This window comes from Chinchilla lanigera, unplaced genomic scaffold, assembly GCF_000276665.1.
Source record: "Chinchilla lanigera isolate Chin_1 unplaced genomic scaffold, ChiLan1.0 scaffold00061, whole genome shotgun sequence".
In the NCBI taxonomy this organism is placed as follows: Eukaryota; Metazoa; Chordata; class Mammalia; order Rodentia; family Chinchillidae; genus Chinchilla; species Chinchilla lanigera.
In genome coordinates, this window is record NW_004955462.1 from 13,266,545 (window position 1) to 13,289,014 (window position 22,470).

At 38.0% G+C, this 22,470-nt stretch overlaps 1 protein-coding gene across 2 annotated transcripts in view; it reads left to right on the top strand.

Annotated features, from left to right (window-relative positions):
• The window catches only part of Rgs5 (regulator of G-protein signaling 5), a 59,954-nt gene extending 38,435 nt beyond the window's left edge, over positions 1-21,519 (top strand). For both annotated transcript variants that reach the window (XM_005398257.2, XM_005398258.2), the window contains exons 3-5: positions 3,158-3,219; positions 12,492-12,658; positions 16,322-21,519. In XM_005398257.2, coding sequence (XP_005398314.1) covers positions 3,158-3,219; positions 12,492-12,658; positions 16,322-16,483 — 391 coding nt within the window. In that variant the 3' untranslated portion in view covers positions 16,484-21,519. The remainder of the gene's footprint in view (positions 1-3,157; positions 3,220-12,491; positions 12,659-16,321) is intronic.
• Positions 21,520-22,470: the final 951 nt, after the last annotated feature.

Sequence of the window (22,470 nt, forward strand, 5' to 3'; positions counted from 1 at the left end):
TTTTTTTTGGTTTTTCTCCGGTACCGGGAACCGAACTCACGACCTTGCGTATGCCAGGCAGGCGCTTTTGCCGCTGAGCTAAATCCCCAGCCCCTATTGTGGGGTATCTTACACTGCATCCTGCTCATGGCCACTCTTAAGTCCATAAACATTTATTGAGCCCTTACGCCATGTCCAGCCGTGATGGGAGCACTGGACGGGAAACAGATGAAGTGGGGGTCAGGGGAGGTGAAGATCATCTGCCACGTTTTGATGTAAGCCTACAGTTGTACATACATTTTCGATCTTCATGAAAAGGCTCATTTATTAGAGACTGATATGATAGGGGGTATATAATACAATGTGGTGGAGTGGGGAAAGTTCTCCATGAATGAAAAGCTATTTCTGTAGGCAGTGGGTATACCAAAGCCATGCAAGAGATTCAACAAGTAAAATGAGATGAGTGCAAAAAAGGGAGCATTTCCACTCAAAATGGTCACTTCCTGAACCAGGTGGCATTCTCACTGAGCACCAGAAACTCCAGTTAATCATTTCTATAAGTGTTTGTTTTGCCTTTCCTTTAAACTAGCTTCCTCTCTCTCCCTTATACACCCTCGCAGAGAGGCTCTTTGTCAACCCTCTGTGGTCAGCTTTGACCTGCAAGCCAAAATGCTTATTGGTCATTTAAACCTGCATCTATCTTGTTTCTAAAGAAGTCAGATTTAATGAGAGCCAATGAATTCTGAGAATCAGGACAGGATGAACCTCTGCTAGCTCCTAGGCTGGTAATCAGAACACTGGGCTGCACACCGTGGGAGACCTGTCCTGCTTGACTGTGCCCTTAAATCAATCTGGACTAATTTCGCCCCCAAGCAGGCTTTGCACATATCCTTTTCAGGAATTTAATTTCAGCTGTGATGTTGACTGCTATTGACCATTACTTTGGCTCTAATAAGACCATTTGGGACAAATTGGATCGATAATGCAGTTAAGTATGGTGCACCTGCTCATGTCATTGCTTCTTCCTAGGTTCCTCTAAACCAACTGGAGGTAAAGGGGGTGGGCGGGAAAGTGATTTCATTCTATGAGAATATTTATAAAATATGAGGAGATTCAGTGAGTGAAATAGGTCTCCTCTTTGCTCTGAGCTAGTTTCTTTTGTCCAGTAATTTAATATCCTGCTGCTTCTGTGCACAATTGGACTTGGTGGGTGTCTATTATGTGCAAAATATTGAACCCACTGTACTGAAGAAATGAAGATGTGTAAGGCCTCTGCCAAATGCCTAGGTATGAAATAATACATATAGGAAAAATTCTCAGGATAAAGCAATACAGAAGAACCAAAAGGAGTTACTGCCCTGTAGAAAATGTCTCCCTTTTTGGTTAGCAAGAAAACAAACCATGAAATATAGGAACACACTTGTAACCCCATAGGTATGCAATTTCTCCTCAGCACATCCCTTCATACCAGCCAGAAGAAAAGTAGAAGAGGGGAAGTTGTTACTTGTTATAAATAAATTCATAACATTTATATTTTGTTTGGAAAAGCAGAAATCACATAAGGTTACTTCACCACATTTGTTGCCCTTAGTTTTGTTGAGTTTAGCTTTCAAAGGATAAACACATAAAATTTTATGAAAAATCATTTAATCAGGACATACAATCTGCACATGTTCTACAATGAGGAACAGAGGAGTTGGGGAATTATCACACTCCTTAAGCCAAAACACCTACCTACTGCTGCTACGGACTCCTTATGTACATAAAATGAGGCTGAACCTGAACCTGAGGCAGCAAACTGAAGAGTAGGACGAGCAATCATCTTCAGTTGTTAAGTTGAATAGCTCAGACCCGAAGATGTTTCATAATGTATGGAAGCAAGAATTTTCCTGGATACCTGGATGGTTGATAAATGATTTAAGAGTTACAAAAATTCCGTCTTGGGAAAAATGCCTTCATTCATCTTCATAGTCTAATAAATGCTTTGTACACGAAGAACTCAGGCCACAACACAAGAAGGGTTCAGGCAAGGCCAACAGGGAGGGTGAAGTTGGCCATTGGTGAGGCAGCGCCAGCTCCTTTAGAACATTTGCGGTGAGAGAAGAATGGGTGGTTAAAATGAAAAATGGATTCTTGCACTTAAAAATGTTAAAATAAAAGCAGCCTAACAGGAAACTTTTGACTATTACTTTCTTTTGAGTTAGCACCTCAAACATTTATGCACAACATTCTGATTCAGGATATATTAACCGATTTCCTTCTAAATCTTTCAAAAATATTATCCTGTCCTAATTGACCAAGAAAGAAAGAAAGAAAAAAAAAAAATATATATATATATATATATATTTAAAAGTAACATTGCTATGATCGCATTTCCAGCATGAGGCAAAGTTACATATACCATCTTCCAATACCTCCAATGAGACGGTCTTGGGATACAGATGTGGAACCAAATACCCTTCACTGATTAAATCAGGTGGTTAATGTGGATCCTTAGAGTGAGTCAAATTGATTTCATTAAGTTATATTTGGAATAAAGACCACAGCTGAAGCCATTGTCATGGGATATACAAGAATCTCAAGACATGATACAATGACAAGCAGAAACACTGAAACAACACCCAGGATTTGGAGGCAGTGTTATTTACATAGACAAGCACTGATTAGGATCATTCCTAGAATATCAGGCCCTGATCTCTGGTGGTCTAGGGCTTATATGGGATAAGCAAGCTGGAAGTACAGAGGCAGAACGGCTTGTCATTTGGGGATTGGTTTATACGGTGTGCATCACAGTGACCAGCCTTTTTAAGAGATAGAAGTAACCCGAGCTGAAACAGGAACCATTACCTGGGCAACTAAGAAACTGAAGTATACTGGCTGGAGAGGGTAGGCATTTTTCTTTTACAATAGCTTCATGGCAAATAGAGCCTACTTCTAAAAAGAAGCAGATCTAGCTGAATTACTGCAAAATGAAGGAAAATATACAGTACTATGTAGCAATATGAAAGCAAACCAGCTAAAGAGACCTAATTATTAGAAAATAAGTCAAGCATCCTTGCCCTGAAAGTGCGTGATCCGTTGTGTCATTTCTGTGTAAGAACAGGTCAAGTCATCGTCATGTACGTGGTAAACTCCTTGCTTCTGTCATCATCTTTTTCTGTCCTTATTCTTGCTTTAGGCCCTCGCTGGACGAGGCCCTGCAGTGGCGGGATTCCTTGGACAAGCTCCTGCAGAACAACTGTAAGTTCATATTGTTTGATCTGAGGGTCAGAATAGGGAGAGAGACACAAAACACCTTTGGGTTGCCAGTGTCCTTCTTCCCAATTTTGACCTTTCTTCAGTTTTTTTTGAAAGTGGTTGTAACAAGAGAGGGGTCCCAAAGTGGTTATGGAGCTGGCTACAAGAGTAAGGTGCTGTGGAAGAAGGTGAGCCTAGGGTGTGCTGAAGGTGCACACTGCAAGTTTGGTTCCCACCAGTCCCGTGCAGTTCTGGGAGGCAGAGCAAGTGGCTTGGCCTGTATGCTCCTCCCCACCATTTCTTCTTCTTCTACTTTTAAGAGGCAGGGTATAGCCATTTTGCCCAGGCTAGCCTCGAGCTCCTTGGGCTCGACGAGTTCTTCTGACTCAACCTATCAAGTAGCCAAGACTATAGACATGTGTCAGCAATAAACTAGAGAAAGTACTTTTCCCTGCTTAGTCTCCTAATGGATTAATAAGGGTTGGATATAGCAGTTTAAAGATCTCTGGGACAGTAAGGGGCAGTCATTGTTCAAACTATAAACTGCTCTTGTGACTTGACAAAGGGTGATAGTGTCCCTTTGCCTCAGTGTCCCCTTCTGACAGCATGTCTGTTACATCTTCATTCCAGACATGACAAAGGTGCTGACCACTATAGAAATTCTTTCAAGCGAAACACAATAAAATCAATACCATAATGAATACTATTTACCTTCTCCTGATCAAAAATCCTTACTCATTTCCAAGGTCTAGTGAATTTGTGGTGAACCTATGGCACGAGTGTTATTGTATTTTTGTTTTTTTGTTTTTTGGGTTTTTTGTCTTTTTGAGACAGGATCTCGCTATGCAGTTCAGGCTGGCCTTGAGCTCACTTTGTAGCCCAGGCTGGCCTTGAACCTGCAACGATCCTTCTACCTCAGCCTCCTGAGTTTGTATTTTTGTTTTAAAACAAAGATGTTAATGCATAAGTTGTTTTCTCTAAACTAAAACCTTAGCATTCAGGTTTAATTGCATTATTGGCACTTAGCAATAAATAAGTGGGTTTTGGGTAGCAGTTTGGCACTAAGTCTCTAAAAGGTTCGCTATTACTGGCTTAGGGTATCAAGTTCAAATTTTAATGTTCATTATTCACCATGACAACTGTATGGCTGACCTTTAGGCAGATTAAACTGTTGTCTGTTTCCATAGGATTTCTTCTTGTACTCTGTTTGGCTGGAATACCTTGTCTACCTATTGAAATTCTCCCTGTCTTGTAATAGCAAACCTAAATACTAAAAGCCTGGCTTTCTTTGAACATCCGAAACAAATTATCCACTCTCTAAACTTCCACAGCCCGTTGTTTTGTTTTGCTTTGTATTAACGTAGCAAAGTTTTATTAAAGGTAGGGAAAGAAACAGGCCTGCAGAATGAGGTTGGGCCAAGAAAAAGTAGAGAAGAAGTACACCATCCGGAGAGAGGGTGGGCCGTCCACGCAAGGGAGAACACAGTAGCCCATTTGTTACCACATCCTTTATGCCACTTAATGCCTGTTTTGTATTCTGTTTGTAGCTCTCTTCCTTCTATGATAGATTACTAACTTATTGGCAGCCGGGATTTATCCTTTTTCATCCAGATAGTTTCACAGCAGGAAGTGCATAGAATGAGGAAAGAAACATTTGTTGACTAATTCACTGTAAAAGAATGATTCAACTGGAAATCGCAGCCCATATTTCTTCCTAGTAACCACAACAATGGAACGTGAAATTTAACAAAAAATAAGGATTTTAAAAGTGTTTCTTATCAGGTCATCATGATTAATGGGTAAAGAGTAACTAACAGAGAATGTATGTTGAAGGGTGTAAGAACACGGTTGTCTTGTTTCTGAGGAAGTGTCTCCTTTGTGAGCAGTAGAGTCCATCTCTTACCAAAACCTCTAACCTGGAGGTTTTCCATTCGTATTCATTTCCGATTCTCTTTTTATTTCTTTTGCTCAACAGAGTACTGTTCTGTGACACATATAAGTTATTCAATAAATATACAAATTAATGAACTATTTTTGCTTTTTAACACCTAGACATTCCATAAAATTGGTTAGAAGAACACTATGTTTATCAACTGATCTGTTGTCTTGCCCCAGTATAGGGGCTCATAGCAGTTTGACAGATGACATGTTGATCAATTATCCAGGATAAGTACCTGGGTGGAGGTATTTGTTACTATTACAAAAAATGTGAGTTACCAGAGCTCCTTTCATATATGCAAAATGGTTAAGGAGGAGAGTAAATACTGTGTGCCCATACGTAGTCTTTTTGGTCACACAATTCTTAGGGCCACATGCTCTGTTTTTCAGGCTTTAAGGGGTCAGAGAGCTGTTGGATAAGAAAGCTAGGGGTGGAGGTGAGCCAGAGGCACTTAATGTCAACACTGTAGTATTTGCATAGGGACCAAAATCTTTTAGCTTGCAAACAGATGGTGTGAGCTTGAAGCCCAAGATTCTCATAGCAATATTTTCTACTTCTCAGAGAGAAAAAAATAGTGTGTATATATATATATATATATTTGTGTGTGTATTTATATATCTGTACACACCTGTAATATTCATGTCATCTAATTGTGTATAACTATTTTAATTTATATGTGTGTTTACAGTTATGTCTATAATCCTAAATCTGAGATAATAATCTTCTTAAGTCATTTATATTTCTGATGCTTTATCACTTAATTTCCCCAAAGCAATAAATGGATAATTATTCTATAAATATTCCAGTCAACTCTTTCCTTGAAAAGTATACCTGTGCACTCAAATCAGCTTGAACAAAGCAGAGGATTTATGGAAGCCATACCCAACCTTTGTGGCCCCAGGGATGGGTTTTCAGAAGATTATTTTTCCATAAAGGAGGTGTGAGGGACAATGCAAAGGTCAGAGATAACTGGGAGGGGGGATTCAGGATGATTCAAGCACATTACATCTATTGTGCACTTTATTTGTATTATTATTATATTAGTTTTGCTCAACCAAGATCCCTTGGAGGCACAGTTTATAGTAGGGTTCCCGCTTCTTTGAGGATGTAATGCTAGCTGACTGACAAGGCAGAGCTCAGACAGTGAAGGAGCCGGGGGAGAGGCCCGAGCACAGAAGCTTAGCAGGCTTATAGTGGTCACTCCATGCTGTGTGTGGCACCTCTCCTGACAGACCAGAGACCCGCCATGGCTCTAACTGGGGATCCCTGGTTTATGGTATGGGTCTTAAAGATTTCCCAGAAACAAGGACATTTCGGCTTAAGGAGGATGCAGCCATAAATAAGACAGCCCCTTTCTTCTGTTTCTCTATTCTCACTGTTTCTTGGTCTCTCTTTTTCTTTCCTTCTGTTTCTCTCCATCTCTGCTTCTCGCTCTCTGTCACTGCTTTCTGCAGCTCTCTGGCTATTCTCTGGCTATTCTTCCTAGGGAAGAACCAGTGGAATGACACACACACACAGATGATTCTGCCTAACACTCCTGGCTTGGAGGATTTCTGTCTGTCTCTGTCCCTGCACATCAGCTATTGCGCATCATGGATACCTGTGAACCAAACATTATCTACTCAGCTCTTATGAGAGAGAATTAATCAGAATCTTCTTAACCTAAGTCTATAACCAGAAAGTGTCTAACATTAGCTGTGATTGACACGAGACAGGAAAGGAAGACAGATACATTTGAGAAATATGCACACTTAAAACTTTGAAATTCCTTCTGGTATTTTGATTTGTTAGATTTAAACCATTTAAACTTGAGGAACAATGTCTTTATAAAAAAAATTTGGCATTAGTTTGTGGTAAGACAAAGTATTTTTTGTCATTGTCGCTAGAGTTGCTGAAGCATGCTTTAAATCGACTTTTAAAAAAAATTTTGAGTGAGAATAAAATTAATTGGTACCAAGCTGGTAAATAAAATAACAAAAGAGTTAAACTGCTGCTCAATCTTTTCTAACTAGCAAAGGTCCTCTTACCTTTATGCATTTCAAGAGTAATTTTATCCTTTTTTTTTTTTTGGTCTTTTGAGACAGGGTCTTGCTAAGCAGTTCAGGCTGGCCTTGAGCTCACTTTGTAGCCCAGGCCGGTCTCAAACTCACAACAATCCTCCTGCCTCAGCTTCCCAAGTGCTGGAATTACAGGCGTGCGCCACCACGCCTGGCAAGTAATTTTAATTAAGTGTATTTGACTCTGTTCTGAAAGTGTACCAACCTCTTGCATGTTTTGTCTTCAGTTCTATAGGTGGTACCACCTGTTCCATGCTGTAAGTCGAAGGAGCACAGAATCAGTGTACTACACTATGAACACAAAAAACAATTGCGCATGGGAGCTTATGTAAGACAGTGACACGAACAGTTTTTCCAAATGATCATATTTGTGATCAAAGGAAGAATGAAACCCAGTCCAATAGCAGCAAAGCTTTTATGTGGCTTCTCTTTTCTCAGGAGCGCAGAAAGGTCAGAGCACTTCCTTGAGACACCCTTGGGATTTGGACTCTTCCATGGGGAGTCAAGTAGCCGTGATCCAGGATCATTAATTTTTTTTTTTAATCTTTGAATTTTCCTTTTGCTTCTCTCTTCAGTTTTCAGCTTTTCTCCTTCTCTCTTCTGGCTCATCTTTATCATCTTAGTCAGTGGCAACTACAGCTATCATTTAAGACAATAATTATAATAATAAAGGCAATTGTTGACATTTATTATTCATCAGGCTCCATGCACTAGTCTGAACACTTTGCATATATTAGTTTATTTAATGGTGGCAATAATTTTATGACTAAGATACAATAACAATTCCTATTTTTCAGAAATGGAAACTGATTCAGAGATAGCTTGCCCATAAAATAAAATACTACAGAAATAGTAGAATCAGAAATTTTATTTTTCTCTAAAATTTGTCTAGTTCAATTCTGTGAACTGGAAAGAAATATTCCCACTAATGTGTCCTATGTAGTGCGGGGGGTGGGATGATAAAAAGAGGCAAACTAAGAGAAACTCAGACCTGGAACTTGAAGAGTTAACAGCATTTGCATAACCAAACAATCCCCCAAACAGAACAGAGAGTGATCTCTTCCCTACTAATGACAAAAATCTTCAAGAAAAAGCAGAAGATTTTGGGTAATGAGATAACATTTGAGTTGGGTGTTGAATGATGACAAAGAATAATTTTAAATTTTTATGAATAATGATGAATAATGAAGTTAGAAACGAACATGTATTGAGCTACACAGTGACAACTATGTTCAGCAACATGTAAGAGCTTTATGTGAATTACTTAATCCTTACCCAAACCCGTTCAGATATATTCCATTATTACCTCCATGTTACAGATGAGACAACAGAGACTCCAAGAGGTTGAAAAACATTGCCCAAGTTATTACACTGATATAATATGCCAGAATTCACTCCCAGGCAATCTTGGCTCTAGAGCCCATACTTTGAACCCAGAAGCAATGTAATGGCACTTATCAATGCCATTTCATTTCCTCTCCATCCCCTCCACCTCTTATTGAAGAGATTTGTGCTAATCTAGTTTTCAGTGTTTTTTCCCTTTATACCAAACTGACTTGGACTTGCATAATGCTCCTTTTATTCTCAAAGTGGTCTTATAGGTGGTTTTAATTAGTTCTTAGGTAGGGGGGTCAATTCTGGGATTATAATGCAAACCACAATTCAAGGTGTTTGTCCAAAACCCTGGATCAGATGCGTTTCATCTGCTTCCTGGATAGTGGATGTTTGAAGAGCTGTGTTACAGGTATTCTAAGGCTCCATGCAGGGAAGGAGGTAAGGTCAATCACGATGTCTTGGTTAATTTTCTCCCATTGCTGGGACAAAATACCTGACACCCAAAATTAAGAAAGGAAAGGTTTATTTAGCTCACAGTTTGTGGAGGTTTCAGTCCATACTCTGCTGGCCCCAAGGCAGCGTGGCACATGGTACAGGGCAACAGGTTATGGTGGCAGAAAACAGCAAAAGCAACAAGAGCAAAAAGGGGGGCAAGCCTCTTTCCCGCCCTTATATTGTATGCAAACGACATGCCCCAGGACAGGTGTAGCACTCTTACCTGTAATCCCAGTACTGGGCCATGAATCAATTAGAAACTCTAGCAGCCCACTCCATGACTGCATGAGGCTTTACAGGGACATTCAGACACAAACCATGACACAAGGATATATGCTGGGAGCTCTATAACATTATAGAGTGGGCAAGGAAAGGTGGTAGGACAAAGGAAATGTGTATTCTTTGCAGAATAAAGATTTTGGCCTGAAGTCTTTTCAACCCTAACCCAAGAAGATGTCCTGCAGGGTGATGAGAAGTCAGCAGAGAAAGTCTCTGAGGGATGGACCAGTAGAAAACCAAGAAGAAGAGAATACTCTAAGAGTGGCAGTAGAGGGTTCCAGTAAGAGAACCCTCAGAGAATTCTCAAAACGAAATGAGAAAAAGAATAGTTTTAAACACCTCCCAGACCTACAAGCGATCCAACCAATTTCTGAGTTTTGGTTTAAAGCATATACATAGACAAAAAGCCTTGGAACAGTATTGTGGGATTCAACAAGAGTGACCAAACCAAAACCCAGAAAATGGACTCACTACACTGAGAAGTTATTTTCCATGCTCTTGGGGACAGGGTTGTGAAATCCTAACAATGGGTGATTCAGAGTGCTGATTATAAGACTATAGAACTCATGAGGATTATTTTGCTACTGGCTTATTCTATGGAATTGTTTTAACTCTGCAGTCTTCGATCTCATTTTTAAGGAGCTCATAAGACTTCATTTCCTGGCAACTAGAAAGTGCCTGAGAAATTTCCCATTTCAATAGACACTATCTAACACCTTTTGTTTAAGAAACAAAAACTATCACCAAGACAGAGAACAAGATCTTATTTTTTCTTTTAACATATCTGTTGACTCCTGTGACACTAAATTTTGACAAATAGTGCTGGAATAACAGTTGAAAACATGGGGCAGAGAGAGAGAAAATATACCTGATTTTATCCAGATGCAGGTTATTAAAGGTTTTTAAGAAAGTAATTGCCCCAGCCAGGTTTCTAGAGAAAATTGTGTATCATAATTACCATTATTCCTAGATATATATAATTCTGGTTTAATTATCACATATATTTTGTGCTTATTCTGTGAAATCAATGTGTTAAGCAAGGACTAATGAATGAAAATTTAGAGTCTATAAAAAGAAGCAGGGAAGTATTCCAGAGGAAATAAAAACGGGTTGAAATGAGGTCAAAGAAAATGAATTCAGAATGTGAATATACTCCATAAGCAGAACTAGTGATTACAGAAGTGTCTCTGGGTGAGGCCAAGTTGGATAAAATCCAGACACTGAAATATTAGTGATTGTCATTCTTGCTTCTGTCCTGCAAAGCAAGTGACACTCCAGGCACGTGACTATGTGTGACTTTATACAGCCTGGGGAAAATTAATTTTTCTCTTTCTTCCCCTTAGAGATCTTTAACTTTTCTTACATAATAATTAGACATGGGTTCTCTTCTTAAAGATACACATTTGTTGGAATTTTGGTTATATACTAAAGAGAAGAAAAATATTATAGGTTTAGTTTTTCTTTTTTCCTTTATTTGACTCCAGTGCTTTCTTTCTTACTTACTTTTTTTTTTTTTTTTTTGGTGTGTTTATGTCTAGTGTTGGGGAATATACCCAAGACCTCACATTGAGTTACATTCCTGAGTCTTTAAAGAAAAATCACTTTAGAGACAGGATCTCACTAAATTTCCTAGGCTGGGCTTGAACTTGCAATCCTCTGGACTCAGCCTCTCAAAGTGTTGAGGGTATTACAAGCATGTACCACCAATACCCAGCTTTCCAATGTCTTTTTTTTTCCAAAGTCTTCTAAAGTCCTCTACATCCATGCATTTTACTCACCTACCACTTTAGAGATTAATGCTAGAAATGTAAGAAATAAACAGAAAATAAGGCCCAAGAATTTATATATATATATCTATACCTAGGTATATCTATATAGATGCATATTTGCATATGTAAATATGTCCCTCAAAGTAGAAACTGGAGGTTATTGTATAGAAGCAATAGTAAGCTAGAAACAGAATCAATAGTTGTAGAAAACTAGAAACTAGAGGTTATTGTATAGAAGCAATAGTAAGCTAGAAACAGAATCATAATAGTTGTAATATATTAAATTCAATGTATATGAAAACCTGATGTATAATTAATTGATGGGCATAATAATCATTGTACATGTGGCATCTTCATCTGGTCTCTTCCTTGCAGGTCTTCACTAGAATATCACTATCCTACCTTTCCTAAACCTGACTTACAGTTAGGCCCCTCCTGTGATTCTGTTACTATCCTTTCTAGAGTTCTTCTCCATTATGTAAATGTCTGGTGTGTTTCCTCATTGTCTACTTTCCACAGAATCTATACTCTCCCCTAGGGCAGGTTATTTCACTTGCCATAGTGATTGTTTTATAATGCGTGAAACATGCATAAGCAGCTTTCCATGACACTGAGCATTAATATTACTTATACTGACACACCAAGTTTTAAATGTAGTTGGTATGTGTCCAGAATGGCATTATTGTCAATAGTGTTTCTTGACACCATAAACAGGAATCATTTGTCACCTAAATATACACTGTGTTCAACTGTTCTAAAAGACAGTGTGATAGATAAACCCTCTGTCAGTGCCAGAGGCCTCTGTGACTGTCCATGGTGAGCAGGACTGAGGCTCAGAGTTCTCCGCTTTCTCCCTGCTTCTCTATCCCTTCTTCATTCTAGTGAGGGGCTAAGGAAAGGCTGATGAGAATGAACAAAACCTTTGTGCATAGAACAGCATTGCTAAGTCCTTTCCTTTTCTTTCTCGGGGACATTTGTGTTGGCTTTTTTTTCTTTCTTTGTTAAAGTGCTGTACAAAGCCTGCACCCATTAGTGGACAGTTCCTCTTCCTAGAAGCTGAATCGTGAATTGTGCATCTCTAGAGAAGTGGCTTAGGGTAATGGAAGAGTGCAGGGACTGTTAAGTCGAACTGTCTGAGTTTGAATCCCACCTGTGCTACTTACCAGCTGTTTATCTATGTTTGGTCATTTGATCTCTCTGACTTCATCTATAAAATAAGATAAATTAGGTGTTTATAATACCTGCTTCTTAGGTATGTAGTGAAGAAGAGTGACTTAACATTTGTAAGGTTCCTACATCAATATATGTATATGAATGAAGTAAGCCTAAGCTATGCAGCCACACACAGTGGCTATGAAATAAAATTAACAAAGTTCCTCAACTGACTTTTTCTCCTGGTAGATGGGCTTGCCAGTTTCAAAAGTTTCCTGAAGTCTGAATTCAGTGAAGAAAATCTTGAGTTCTGGATTGCCTGTGAGGACTACAAGAAGATCAAGTCCCCTGCCAAGATGGCTGAGAAAGCAAAGGAAATTTATGAAGAATTCATCCAAACTGAGGCTCCTAAAGAGGTTGGACCTGAGGGGCAGAGGGTGAGGGTGGTCAGTTAAGGATCAGACAAAACAAATTATTGGGAAGGAGTTAGACCTAAGATACAGGGTCAGCCTTTGGAGTTAATAATGCTACTTCTGTTTGTGAGCAGGCCACTAATTAGGCACCTCCTGAGTTCTAAGGCAGAGCAATGTGATCAAGCAGATAGGACTTGTCCTGTGTAGTGCTTTGTGGGCTTCTGGGTCTTTCTTCGGTAGCACGTGACCTCAAGAGGAAATGGTAGTAGTGTACAGTCTTGAGGGAATCTCTGAGTTTTTCTCAATCTAGATTCTTCCTTTGTGCAAATAAGAATAATAGAGACAATTTTGTATAGTTGTTGTGAGGATTAAGTTAAATAACCAGTATGTGTGGAAACATTTATCTCATTGTCTGAACTAATCAATACCTAATGAATATCCCTACCAATTGTCTTTGCTTTTCTTCCTTTTCCATTTCTTTCATTCAATCTCTTCCTATCCCTGACTCTGTGTTCTCCTCCTCCTTTGTTTTGCCACACCTGGCCTTTGGTGTTTACACTCTAGTTGGAACAACAGGACTTCCACCCACAAAAGCCAAAATAGCACAAGAGCACTGTGCTAGAAATGTTTAAAACCAAAGTACCACAAATTTACTACGAAAGACCATATAACCTATGTTGATCTCAAAGAAGTTCTGGGAGATATTTGTCCACTCTTTTCTCCGCAACCAATGAAACCAAACTGAAAAGCCGGTTAGGGAATCCAGGGTGGTCACAGTAAGACTTGTTGATCCCATGCTGGTAAGGTCACGGAAATTCCACATTGCTCTTTTCATCTAGTTGGGAAATTCAGTGTATCAAAATGTGTGGAGTCAAGCACAGAGGTGACTGAATAAACTCCTTGTGTAGGCAAAAATCTATCTGAGGTGACACGAAGCAGGAAAATCTCTAACATTCCTTTTCTCCCACGTGTGCTCAATTCCTATAGTGCCAACATTACATATTTAGTCCTTTGTTTGTGTTTTATCCCTCACTGGCCCTTTTTAATAGGTGAATATGTTTGAGTAGATGGGTTAATTATATAACAGTACCAACAGATGTGCTCCCAACAAGAGCGTGAAAGTGTAAAGTACATGGGTCAAAGCTGAGAAAATGAAAACATCCTGGGAGGGAACTAGATTTTGTTCTCTCCAGAACTCCCCTTCTGCTCAGCCTCCTACTCCAAGGACATGTGCTAGCTTTCTGCTATTTTTGATAGCATTTGTGTTGGGTCGTCTTTTGTTCTGTCAGTATGGAGTTTATGTACATTAGGAAGAGATTAATTCACAAAGGGAGTACACTTAGTTTTAAATTAGGCATACATATCCTCATTCAAACTGGATTCCTAATTTGCAACCTTCAAGCTTTCTACCATCTTCATTCCCCTTTACAGAGTTCTAGGATTTGTCAAAATACCTGAAAATGGAGGAGCTCTATCTAGACTATCACTAGTTGCTCTGAGCTCTAGGGAAACATTGTTCTCAAAGTTTCTTAGTAGAACATGATTGGTTATCAAAATGTGAGACATTAAAAATAGAATTTCAAAATAAGTAAAATCCTGACTGGTTGATCTACTAGAACAAATAAATAATGGTCACCTATTACATTCCTCTAATTAAATCAACTTGACCTCTATTATAAATAATGAATGCCCATGTAGGGGCATATCATAAGCATTTGGTAAATATTTGTCAGATTAATGGATACAAATATGCAAATTCAGACCTTCCTATATATGTGACTTTGGGTAAGTCTCTAAATCCTCCATTTTTGCTAATCCTAATCCTCAGTTCTCTTATTGGCAAGCATTTCACATTTCACATATGCTTTGAGTATATTTAATAATTTATAGTTATCAGTACTTAAAAATTATGAAAATCTTGTTCTTGATTTAAATATTTACTCTTTTTTGTTTGTTTTACTATACTGAGGACTAAATTCAGGGCCTTCCTTCACCCCGAGCTATGTTCCCATCCCTTCTTTCATTTTTTTATTTTTGAGACAGGTTCTGACCAAGTGGTTAAATTCCCCAGGCTGGGTTTGGATTTGTGATCCTGCCTTCTCCACTTCCCAGAGTCCTGGAATTACAGATGTGTCCCAACAGGCCTGGCTTGCTATTTCATTTTGCTAAGATTGGCCTATATAACAAATTTACTCAGACCGATAGTAACTTAAGTTTTCTTTCTCTATTAACCCCAGCTCTTCAATACGAAGAACTGAGAGATACAGTGGCAAGAATAGGAAGTAAGATTTAAAAAGAGAAGTGGCTGTGTGCATCTCCATAAGTAGATAATTTGTACATTCCAAATTATCATTTGACCATATTTAAGTTAGTGAGATAATATTTTCTTAACTCAGTAAACAGTGAATATGTATCAGAATGACTGGTTAGAGAAGGTATATGTACATAAAAATAATTTTTAAAGTGCTATTCATTGGTGAATTCTGTCCTGGTACTCCCCAGCCATGCCTTTTTCTCACTCTAACCCGAAGCTGCTCTGTAATTATCAGTTCCTTTCAATAGAAGTCCAAGAGATAATTGAAATGTTTTCCAATGTTCTAATTCATTTTCCAATGTTGCAATTCAGGATCATTGGCTGATTTAGATTCTATTTCTTTCTCTTTTATATTCAGACCCCTTAAGAGTTATTAAAGCATACAATGTGAAGTATATATATTCCTTTCAAATTATCCTCAGCAAACTCATCTGCAAAGTTCCCAGGGAGGCATTCACAATGGCTGTAATATGAATGTTGTCCCAGAAGCTGGGTCCTCCTGTGACCCAGTTCTTGGGCATATACACAGTGAAATTGAAAAATACAATGAATGTTTACATTAAGAAAATAGTACAGTAAATTCTCTCCAATATTCTCCTTTATGTTTCAAACACACTTATGCCACCTCTCTTGTCACTATTTGAAGTAGTTCTGGAAGTGACTATCGTAAGTTGTGATAAAAAATATGGTAAGTTCTGCTCAAATGTCATCCAATATAAAGGTAGGCTTATAAAAAAAATTACAATATGTCCCCATTCACTTTATTTACTGGGTCTGGCACCATGTAACTTCTGACCCTTCCCAAAGTCAAAATGACCATGAAAGGTACAAGTGTTTTCAATGGATTCAGACCATCAAGGCAGCCACAACAGCATAAATAAAAGCACTCATGAAAGAGGACTTCCAGAACTGCTTCAGAAAGTAGAAAGCACGATGGGACAAATGTGTTTGAAATGAGCGGGAGAATAGTATGAAGGTAATTAATGGCAATGTGCCTTTTAATTTAAACATTCACTGCATCTTTCAGTCATTTCGTATGTAGTGTTTCCCTGTAAAACTGAAGAATCCTTCTTCAGGCTATTGTTAAAATGAAACAAGATGTGCCAGTGTTGGCTACTGGTGGAGGGTCTGACTTAACGGATGTCTGACTTTGGTGGGGTCTGAAACTGACTTGTGCAATTTGAAAGCATCAGTTGCCTTACCTCTTTGCCTGTAGAGTAGACACATATTTGTCACTTTTTAGGACTTTCCTCCCATCTTATATTTTATTGCTTAGAAATTCTGCCTCCTTTTGCAACCATTATCTAACCTCAGAGTCTGGGCTGACTCAGTGACTGTTTTCTGGTCCACAGGTGAATATTGATTACTTCACTAAAGACATCACAATGAAGAACCTGATGGAACCTTCCTTAAGCAGCTTTGACATGGCCCAGAAGAGAATCCATGCCCTGATGGAAAAGGATTCACTGCCTCGCTTTGTGCGCTCAGAATTTTATCAGGAGTTAGTCAAGTAAAAATACGGTGAGGCTATTAAAATCATCCTGGAAGTTACATCCTCCATAATCACGCTGCATTTTCCAGTAACCTATATATCTCCACATTGCTTTGTGCAAAAATACCCAAACTGGGAAAACTTCAAGGAGTGTCCCTTTTCATTTGCCCATACTGTTTTGGATATGGATCTTTTATTCTGTCCGGTGCCTTCCTTCTCATATCTTCTTTCTATCTCATTCCTAATTACGCTCTACCCAGCAATTCTTTCAGCCTCAATCAGAATCACAGAATTCTCCCTAAGATAAAACTACATAAGAAAAAGATATGGCATCACCAAATGTGGGTTTAGACAGACAATGATCACCACCTAAATTAGTCTAAGAAAGAATATAGATGTGAAAGACGGAATTTAAATGATCTAGTTTATTGTTCTGATTCCTGTTCAGAGAGATCATCTCCTAATTACTTCTGAATTTGGTTATAAAAAGGTGTAAGGTTTCACTTTATTTTTCAAGAAAATACATTCTTTAAAGTACTGATCTTTCCCTTAGGGCATCTTCCTGTTAACTAGGTACTATAGAGATGTGATAACTATAATGTGTTTATACAAAATCAACTTGAATACAATTCATATTAATTCATAAGTACCTCCTTCACTGGCTTCCCTACAAACTTACCAAATTCAGTTTTAAATCCATCACCTAGGGCTGGGGATTTAGCTCAGCGGCACAGCGCCTGCCTGGCAAGCACAAGGTTGTGAGTTGGGTTCCCGATACTGGAAAAAAAAAAAACTAACTAAATAAATAAATCCATCACCTAAAATCAACAGTGGACTATATATAAATGTATCTATGTCCCTATGATATAAGCCAAAAATTTTAATTTTCAAGTAATTGAAACCCATGTGAGGGTACAATTAGCTCAAAAATTTGTAACTCCAGACATATAAATTAAAACTGTTGCTATGCAGTAGTGATGTCTCACCTCAATATCAAAAGAACAGTACACTAAAAGTGGAAAATATTGTTAAATTGAAAATGGCTAATTACCTTATGATGCCATCTATTTTTTTGGAGAGATGATTTTCTTCAAAAACAAAATTATATTTAAAAAATTACCGTGATTGTATGTAGAGGCTTTCTATATGAGACAGAATTTTAAAATATCCTGAATTTTGCAAAGTATTGTGATCTTCTAGCAACCCATCTTCTCACACTGATTTGCTTCCTGCATTAGTAACTTGTAACTGTAGCCAGAAGTTCAGATTTATATTTCTGACATGCCTCCCACACAACTAATCTATAGGTCATGATACTTTTAGTAGGTTTGTGTATGTCATTATCACAAGTCTTGCTAGAATCTTTTTCTTATCTTTAATGAATTTGATTAAGTAATGACTCACATAAGTTAATAGTAAACTGAATCAGATTGAACCATGTATGAGTGTTGTAAGGGAATTGAGTGAATTTACAAGCAAGGAAGTGGTTTTTAAAAGATTAATAAATTCTGAAATGTTTAAGGAGAGGGTTACACCATTTAGTCTTGTATTTCCCAGTTTTGTTACTCTTTTACATTTGCACACTTTTAGTATGTGTGTAGCTCACTCAGTTATTACTTAGCAGTATTGTAAGTAAAGCAATTATGTTATTCTGTTTTTGGTAAACACTGACTGCATGGTGGGTTTTCTGTATTTTTTCATTTCAAAGGATAACATGTCTGAATAGTCTGACATTTCACATTCAGAAAATAGTTTGGAGCGATTAGGTCTACAACAACTGCAACTGGTATGAATTCCATTCATTCTCACCGATGTTGCTCACTTTAGAGAAACTCCTAATGAGTCAGTCCACAACTAGGTGGGGTCAATATTGTGAGCATGAAGAAATTCTTGTCCTACACATTTATATGAGACTGACAGGGAGCTCAGATCAAACATTCCAGGGTGTCCTTTGGCACTTTCTTTCTTAACATCTGTCTGCTGTTCTCAAACTCAGTTGAACAAGTGCCAGCTCTTAACTTTCTCATGCAGCTAGAAATGTTAGGAACCAAAGAATCTAGGTGAATTGTTTCTTTCTTGAATGCCAAACATTTTAAGGAAAAATGTAATTAAAAATTGTAATATTACTTTCATATTATTTGAAATAGGCAAGTGTTTTGAAGTACCAACAGAATAAACTAGATTTCAGAGGCCTTATCCTGGGGTTCCTGTTATGAAAACTTGCATTGACCTTATTCACCAACATACTGCACACTCTGTGAGAATGGCTGGACTTGTCAGTGGAGGATGAGAAAGGCCTTAACTTCACATAAGCTGACCCAGGAGGCAAAGGGCAGGAAATGTACTGTAAGGGTCATGTTGTAAAAGCTACAAAAAGATGGAAAGAAGTAATGTCCTTCAGCTAAAAGGTGACATTATTTCTGTATATCTATATATCCATCTATATCTATATAACTACATATAACTTTACATTTAAAGTGGTACTTATTATACACATGTAATTCTTCCAACATGTAGAAATAAATTAAAAGGAATATAGCGTTTCACCCCAAAATGAGAAACCAAGTGCCCTAAATTTTTTTTTTTTAAGTTTTCTTAAACCTACAAGAAAAACAGCCCAAAGCCCAGTGTAAGTAGTAGTTTTCAAGGTTACACTGAAAAAATACATTTTTCTAGCTCTGGAAAATTAGAAAAAGGGGGATGATTTTTCCAGGAAAAAATGTGTAACATCTATTTATTATTCCTTTTGCCACCTCCCATTTCTCTCTACTTTCCCTTCCCTGGGAATATAGGAAACTTAATACAAGAGCCTGTGGTACTCATATTTTCTTTCCCTGTGAAAATGGAACCAAAGTTGTAAGTGGATTTGGGAGGGAGAAAGGTGGTGGAACTGAATTGTGGTCAGCGGAAGTAGGAGAATATGGTCCTCATTCAAGAGCGAAACCAAGGGTTAACCCAGGTACTGCTCCATGACCTAAGAGTTTCTGTCTGGGCTTGACACAGCTTGGTGTTGGGTCAGACTAAGTTTAAATCAGATAAGGACCGATACATTATTAACTGTAGAGTAAATTAGGAGGCTATGTCTCACATTTGTCTGCTTGTCCAGGCAAATATTCCTCCATCCTTCACCTTCTCTTCTTCTTCCTCCTCTACATATGCGCGCATGCACACGCGCGCACGCGCACACACACACACACACACACACACACACACAGGAACACTTTTCCAGAGAAACACATTTTCTATTTTCTTTCTCCTTTTCAAAGATAGAATTGAGGCATATCTGTAACTTGGCTTTCAAATCAGTAGAGTCAAACATGAAGACATTTTGTTCCCCCCTACACAATACTCCCATGTATTACAACTCTTTATAAACTATGTTCTAAGTAAATTTCAGTGTTTAGTGCCTAAGGAGAACTTTCTGAAAAATTTGTTTTTATTTTCATTCTCTTCAAAGCCATTGATTTTACTTGGCAGATGTGTTCTCTGTGTACAATCCATTTCAATAGGATGAAAATTACATCTCCCAAAATAATCAGTATCCAGAAGTTTCAACAAAAATTTGAGCATTAACAAGTCAGTTATTAAACTAACAAACATTCCCTTCTAGGGCTTTGCCAAACTGTCACATTACAAATTCAGTGGCTTGAGAATCGCTGAAAAGGTTACTTATATTTCAGGGAAATGAGTTACTCCTAAAAGTGTTCCCTTTAACAGCCATTTTCAGTTTCCTGGGAACTGAACAGATTTGGAAGAGAGTGGGCCATGAGAGGTAGGGGAAGAAAGCAGAGAAAGAAGTGGTAAAGCAGTACCCAACCTATGAATTTCACCCACTGGCTAGAAACATTTAAGAGCAGCTCAGCTTGGTGGAAAATCAATCCACTTCTTGCTCTGTCTTCCAGATTCTCAGGGAGGCCGTTCTGGATTCAGAAAGCAGCTAGGGGAGAGATTTGATTTTACTATTGTAAGGACTCTTAACTAGAAAAAAGAATGAATATGGAGGATCTCCACTCTACTTGGGCTGTCAGTTGCCAGAAAGCAGATAGGAGAACTCAGCTTCCAACACCCAAACATCCAAACCCAAGGGCTAGGCAACTCTGTGTAGGTTTGGACATGAAGTCTTGGTGTCTCTCAGTGTGTCTTGCTCAAATAGCTATTAGAGCCCTCTAATTCTCTGTCTTTTCATTGTATTAGAAGCATGAATTTAACATTTGTTCAATGTAAGTTTCTGTAGTTAACAATTTAGCAGCTGCCTCTTGTATAAAACGTACTTTTCACCAGACAGATTGTGTGGCAAACCAGAGCAGGCAATATTTCAAGAAAGGCTTTCCCCAGCACCAGTTAACCATCCTGGAACTGGAAAGGTCAACTCCCCCACTGAGGGGAAATCTGTAACTTTGAATGGAAACTCATAGCAGAGAGTGACAAGCAAAATATACAAATAAATCTTTGTAGTATTATCCTCAACTCAGAGTTTAATAATAATTGTCCTGTTTTAGTAGAGAATGTAGAAAACAACCTTATTCATACCCAGTTTAATAACTGTCTTATAAGTCATTTATTCTCTCACTTGAAATATTTTTCCTTCCCATCTCACCCCATACTTTCCTTTCTCTTTTCCTTCTGTGAGAAGAAATATTTAAAACAGATCTAACCACACTTAATATAATAATAAATACATTAAAGCATTTAACTTCCTATCTAGGAAAGCACAGACAAAACCAATGAGAAATGTACTATTGGAGAAAATCAATCTGGATAATGTTTGATTTGGAGAAACCAAAGCTTCTTTTTTTTTAATGTGGCAACTCAAATATCATTTTCAGAACACACTGCCAAGAGAATTGAGTAGAAATGGAAGGTTTATTAAAACATTTTTTTCAGCATTTTTCCCATAAATTTTTAATTCTTGAACAATTGTGTTTATCTTCTGATTTTTTTGTATCCAAACCTCATGTACTACATATGTAACCCACATTTTTTAATAAATTAAGCACCAAATATGTATCTGTAACCATAATCACATATATCATATTAAATATATATCTATGTAATAGCCTCCTGTGAGTCCTTCTTAAGTCTCAAGCATTCTTTCATGAAACATCTCTCCTCAAGAAAGGCTTGTTTCTTTATCATGCTTTTGCTATCAACTGGATGGAACCCCTGATATAAAAAAAAACCCTGATCAGTTGAGAGGAGGCATACTTATAAGAGTCAACTATAATATTGCCTGACATGCAAAACTCAGAAAAGAACAGACAAAGTAACTCATTTTCATATACTATGGTGATTACTTTCCCTGGGGTCATATTTATTAGTCTAGCTGCCATTATCATTAGGAACAGACTGAACATATATTATTTGAACCCTGCAATATTTAATGAGTATAGTAATTCATTTCCTTTCCCGACATGGTAGAAGATCTGAAGTCCAGGTACCATTGCAGGCAATTCAATTCTGTGACCTTAAATTTAATACAGAACGAGGCTAATTTAGGTCATGTGTTAAGGTCATACAACTGGTGAGATTGCAACTGGGCAAAAAAGGACAGCTCGTGTGTAGAAAAATAAAAAGCATAGGTAGGATCAGATTTACAGGCAGAAGCATTGAGAGAGATAGAGAGACTGAGATTGAAGACAATGTCAGTCCTCCAGTCTTGGTCTCTGACAAGTTTCTAGCCCTCATGGGGCCTAGCTATATTTAACGTGGATGCAGTGCCCCTGAATCATTTCCATCCTATATACGCTCCTCTGCATTTTAATCATCTTGGATGAGTTTCTGAGTTTCCACCAAGAAATATTATTAGAACAAAGATCACTGACACTTCTCTGTCTCCCCTCTGAACAAGTAGCCTTCCCAAGGTCATTGTGGAAATCAGTGACATGAGATTTAACGTGACTGACTAGAGAAGGAACTCAGAAAAGATACGTTCTGAAAGAAGGTATTCTAAAGGTGAGAGGGGCTTGCACACTGAAAGAGAAAATAATATATGTAGATCAGATCAAATGG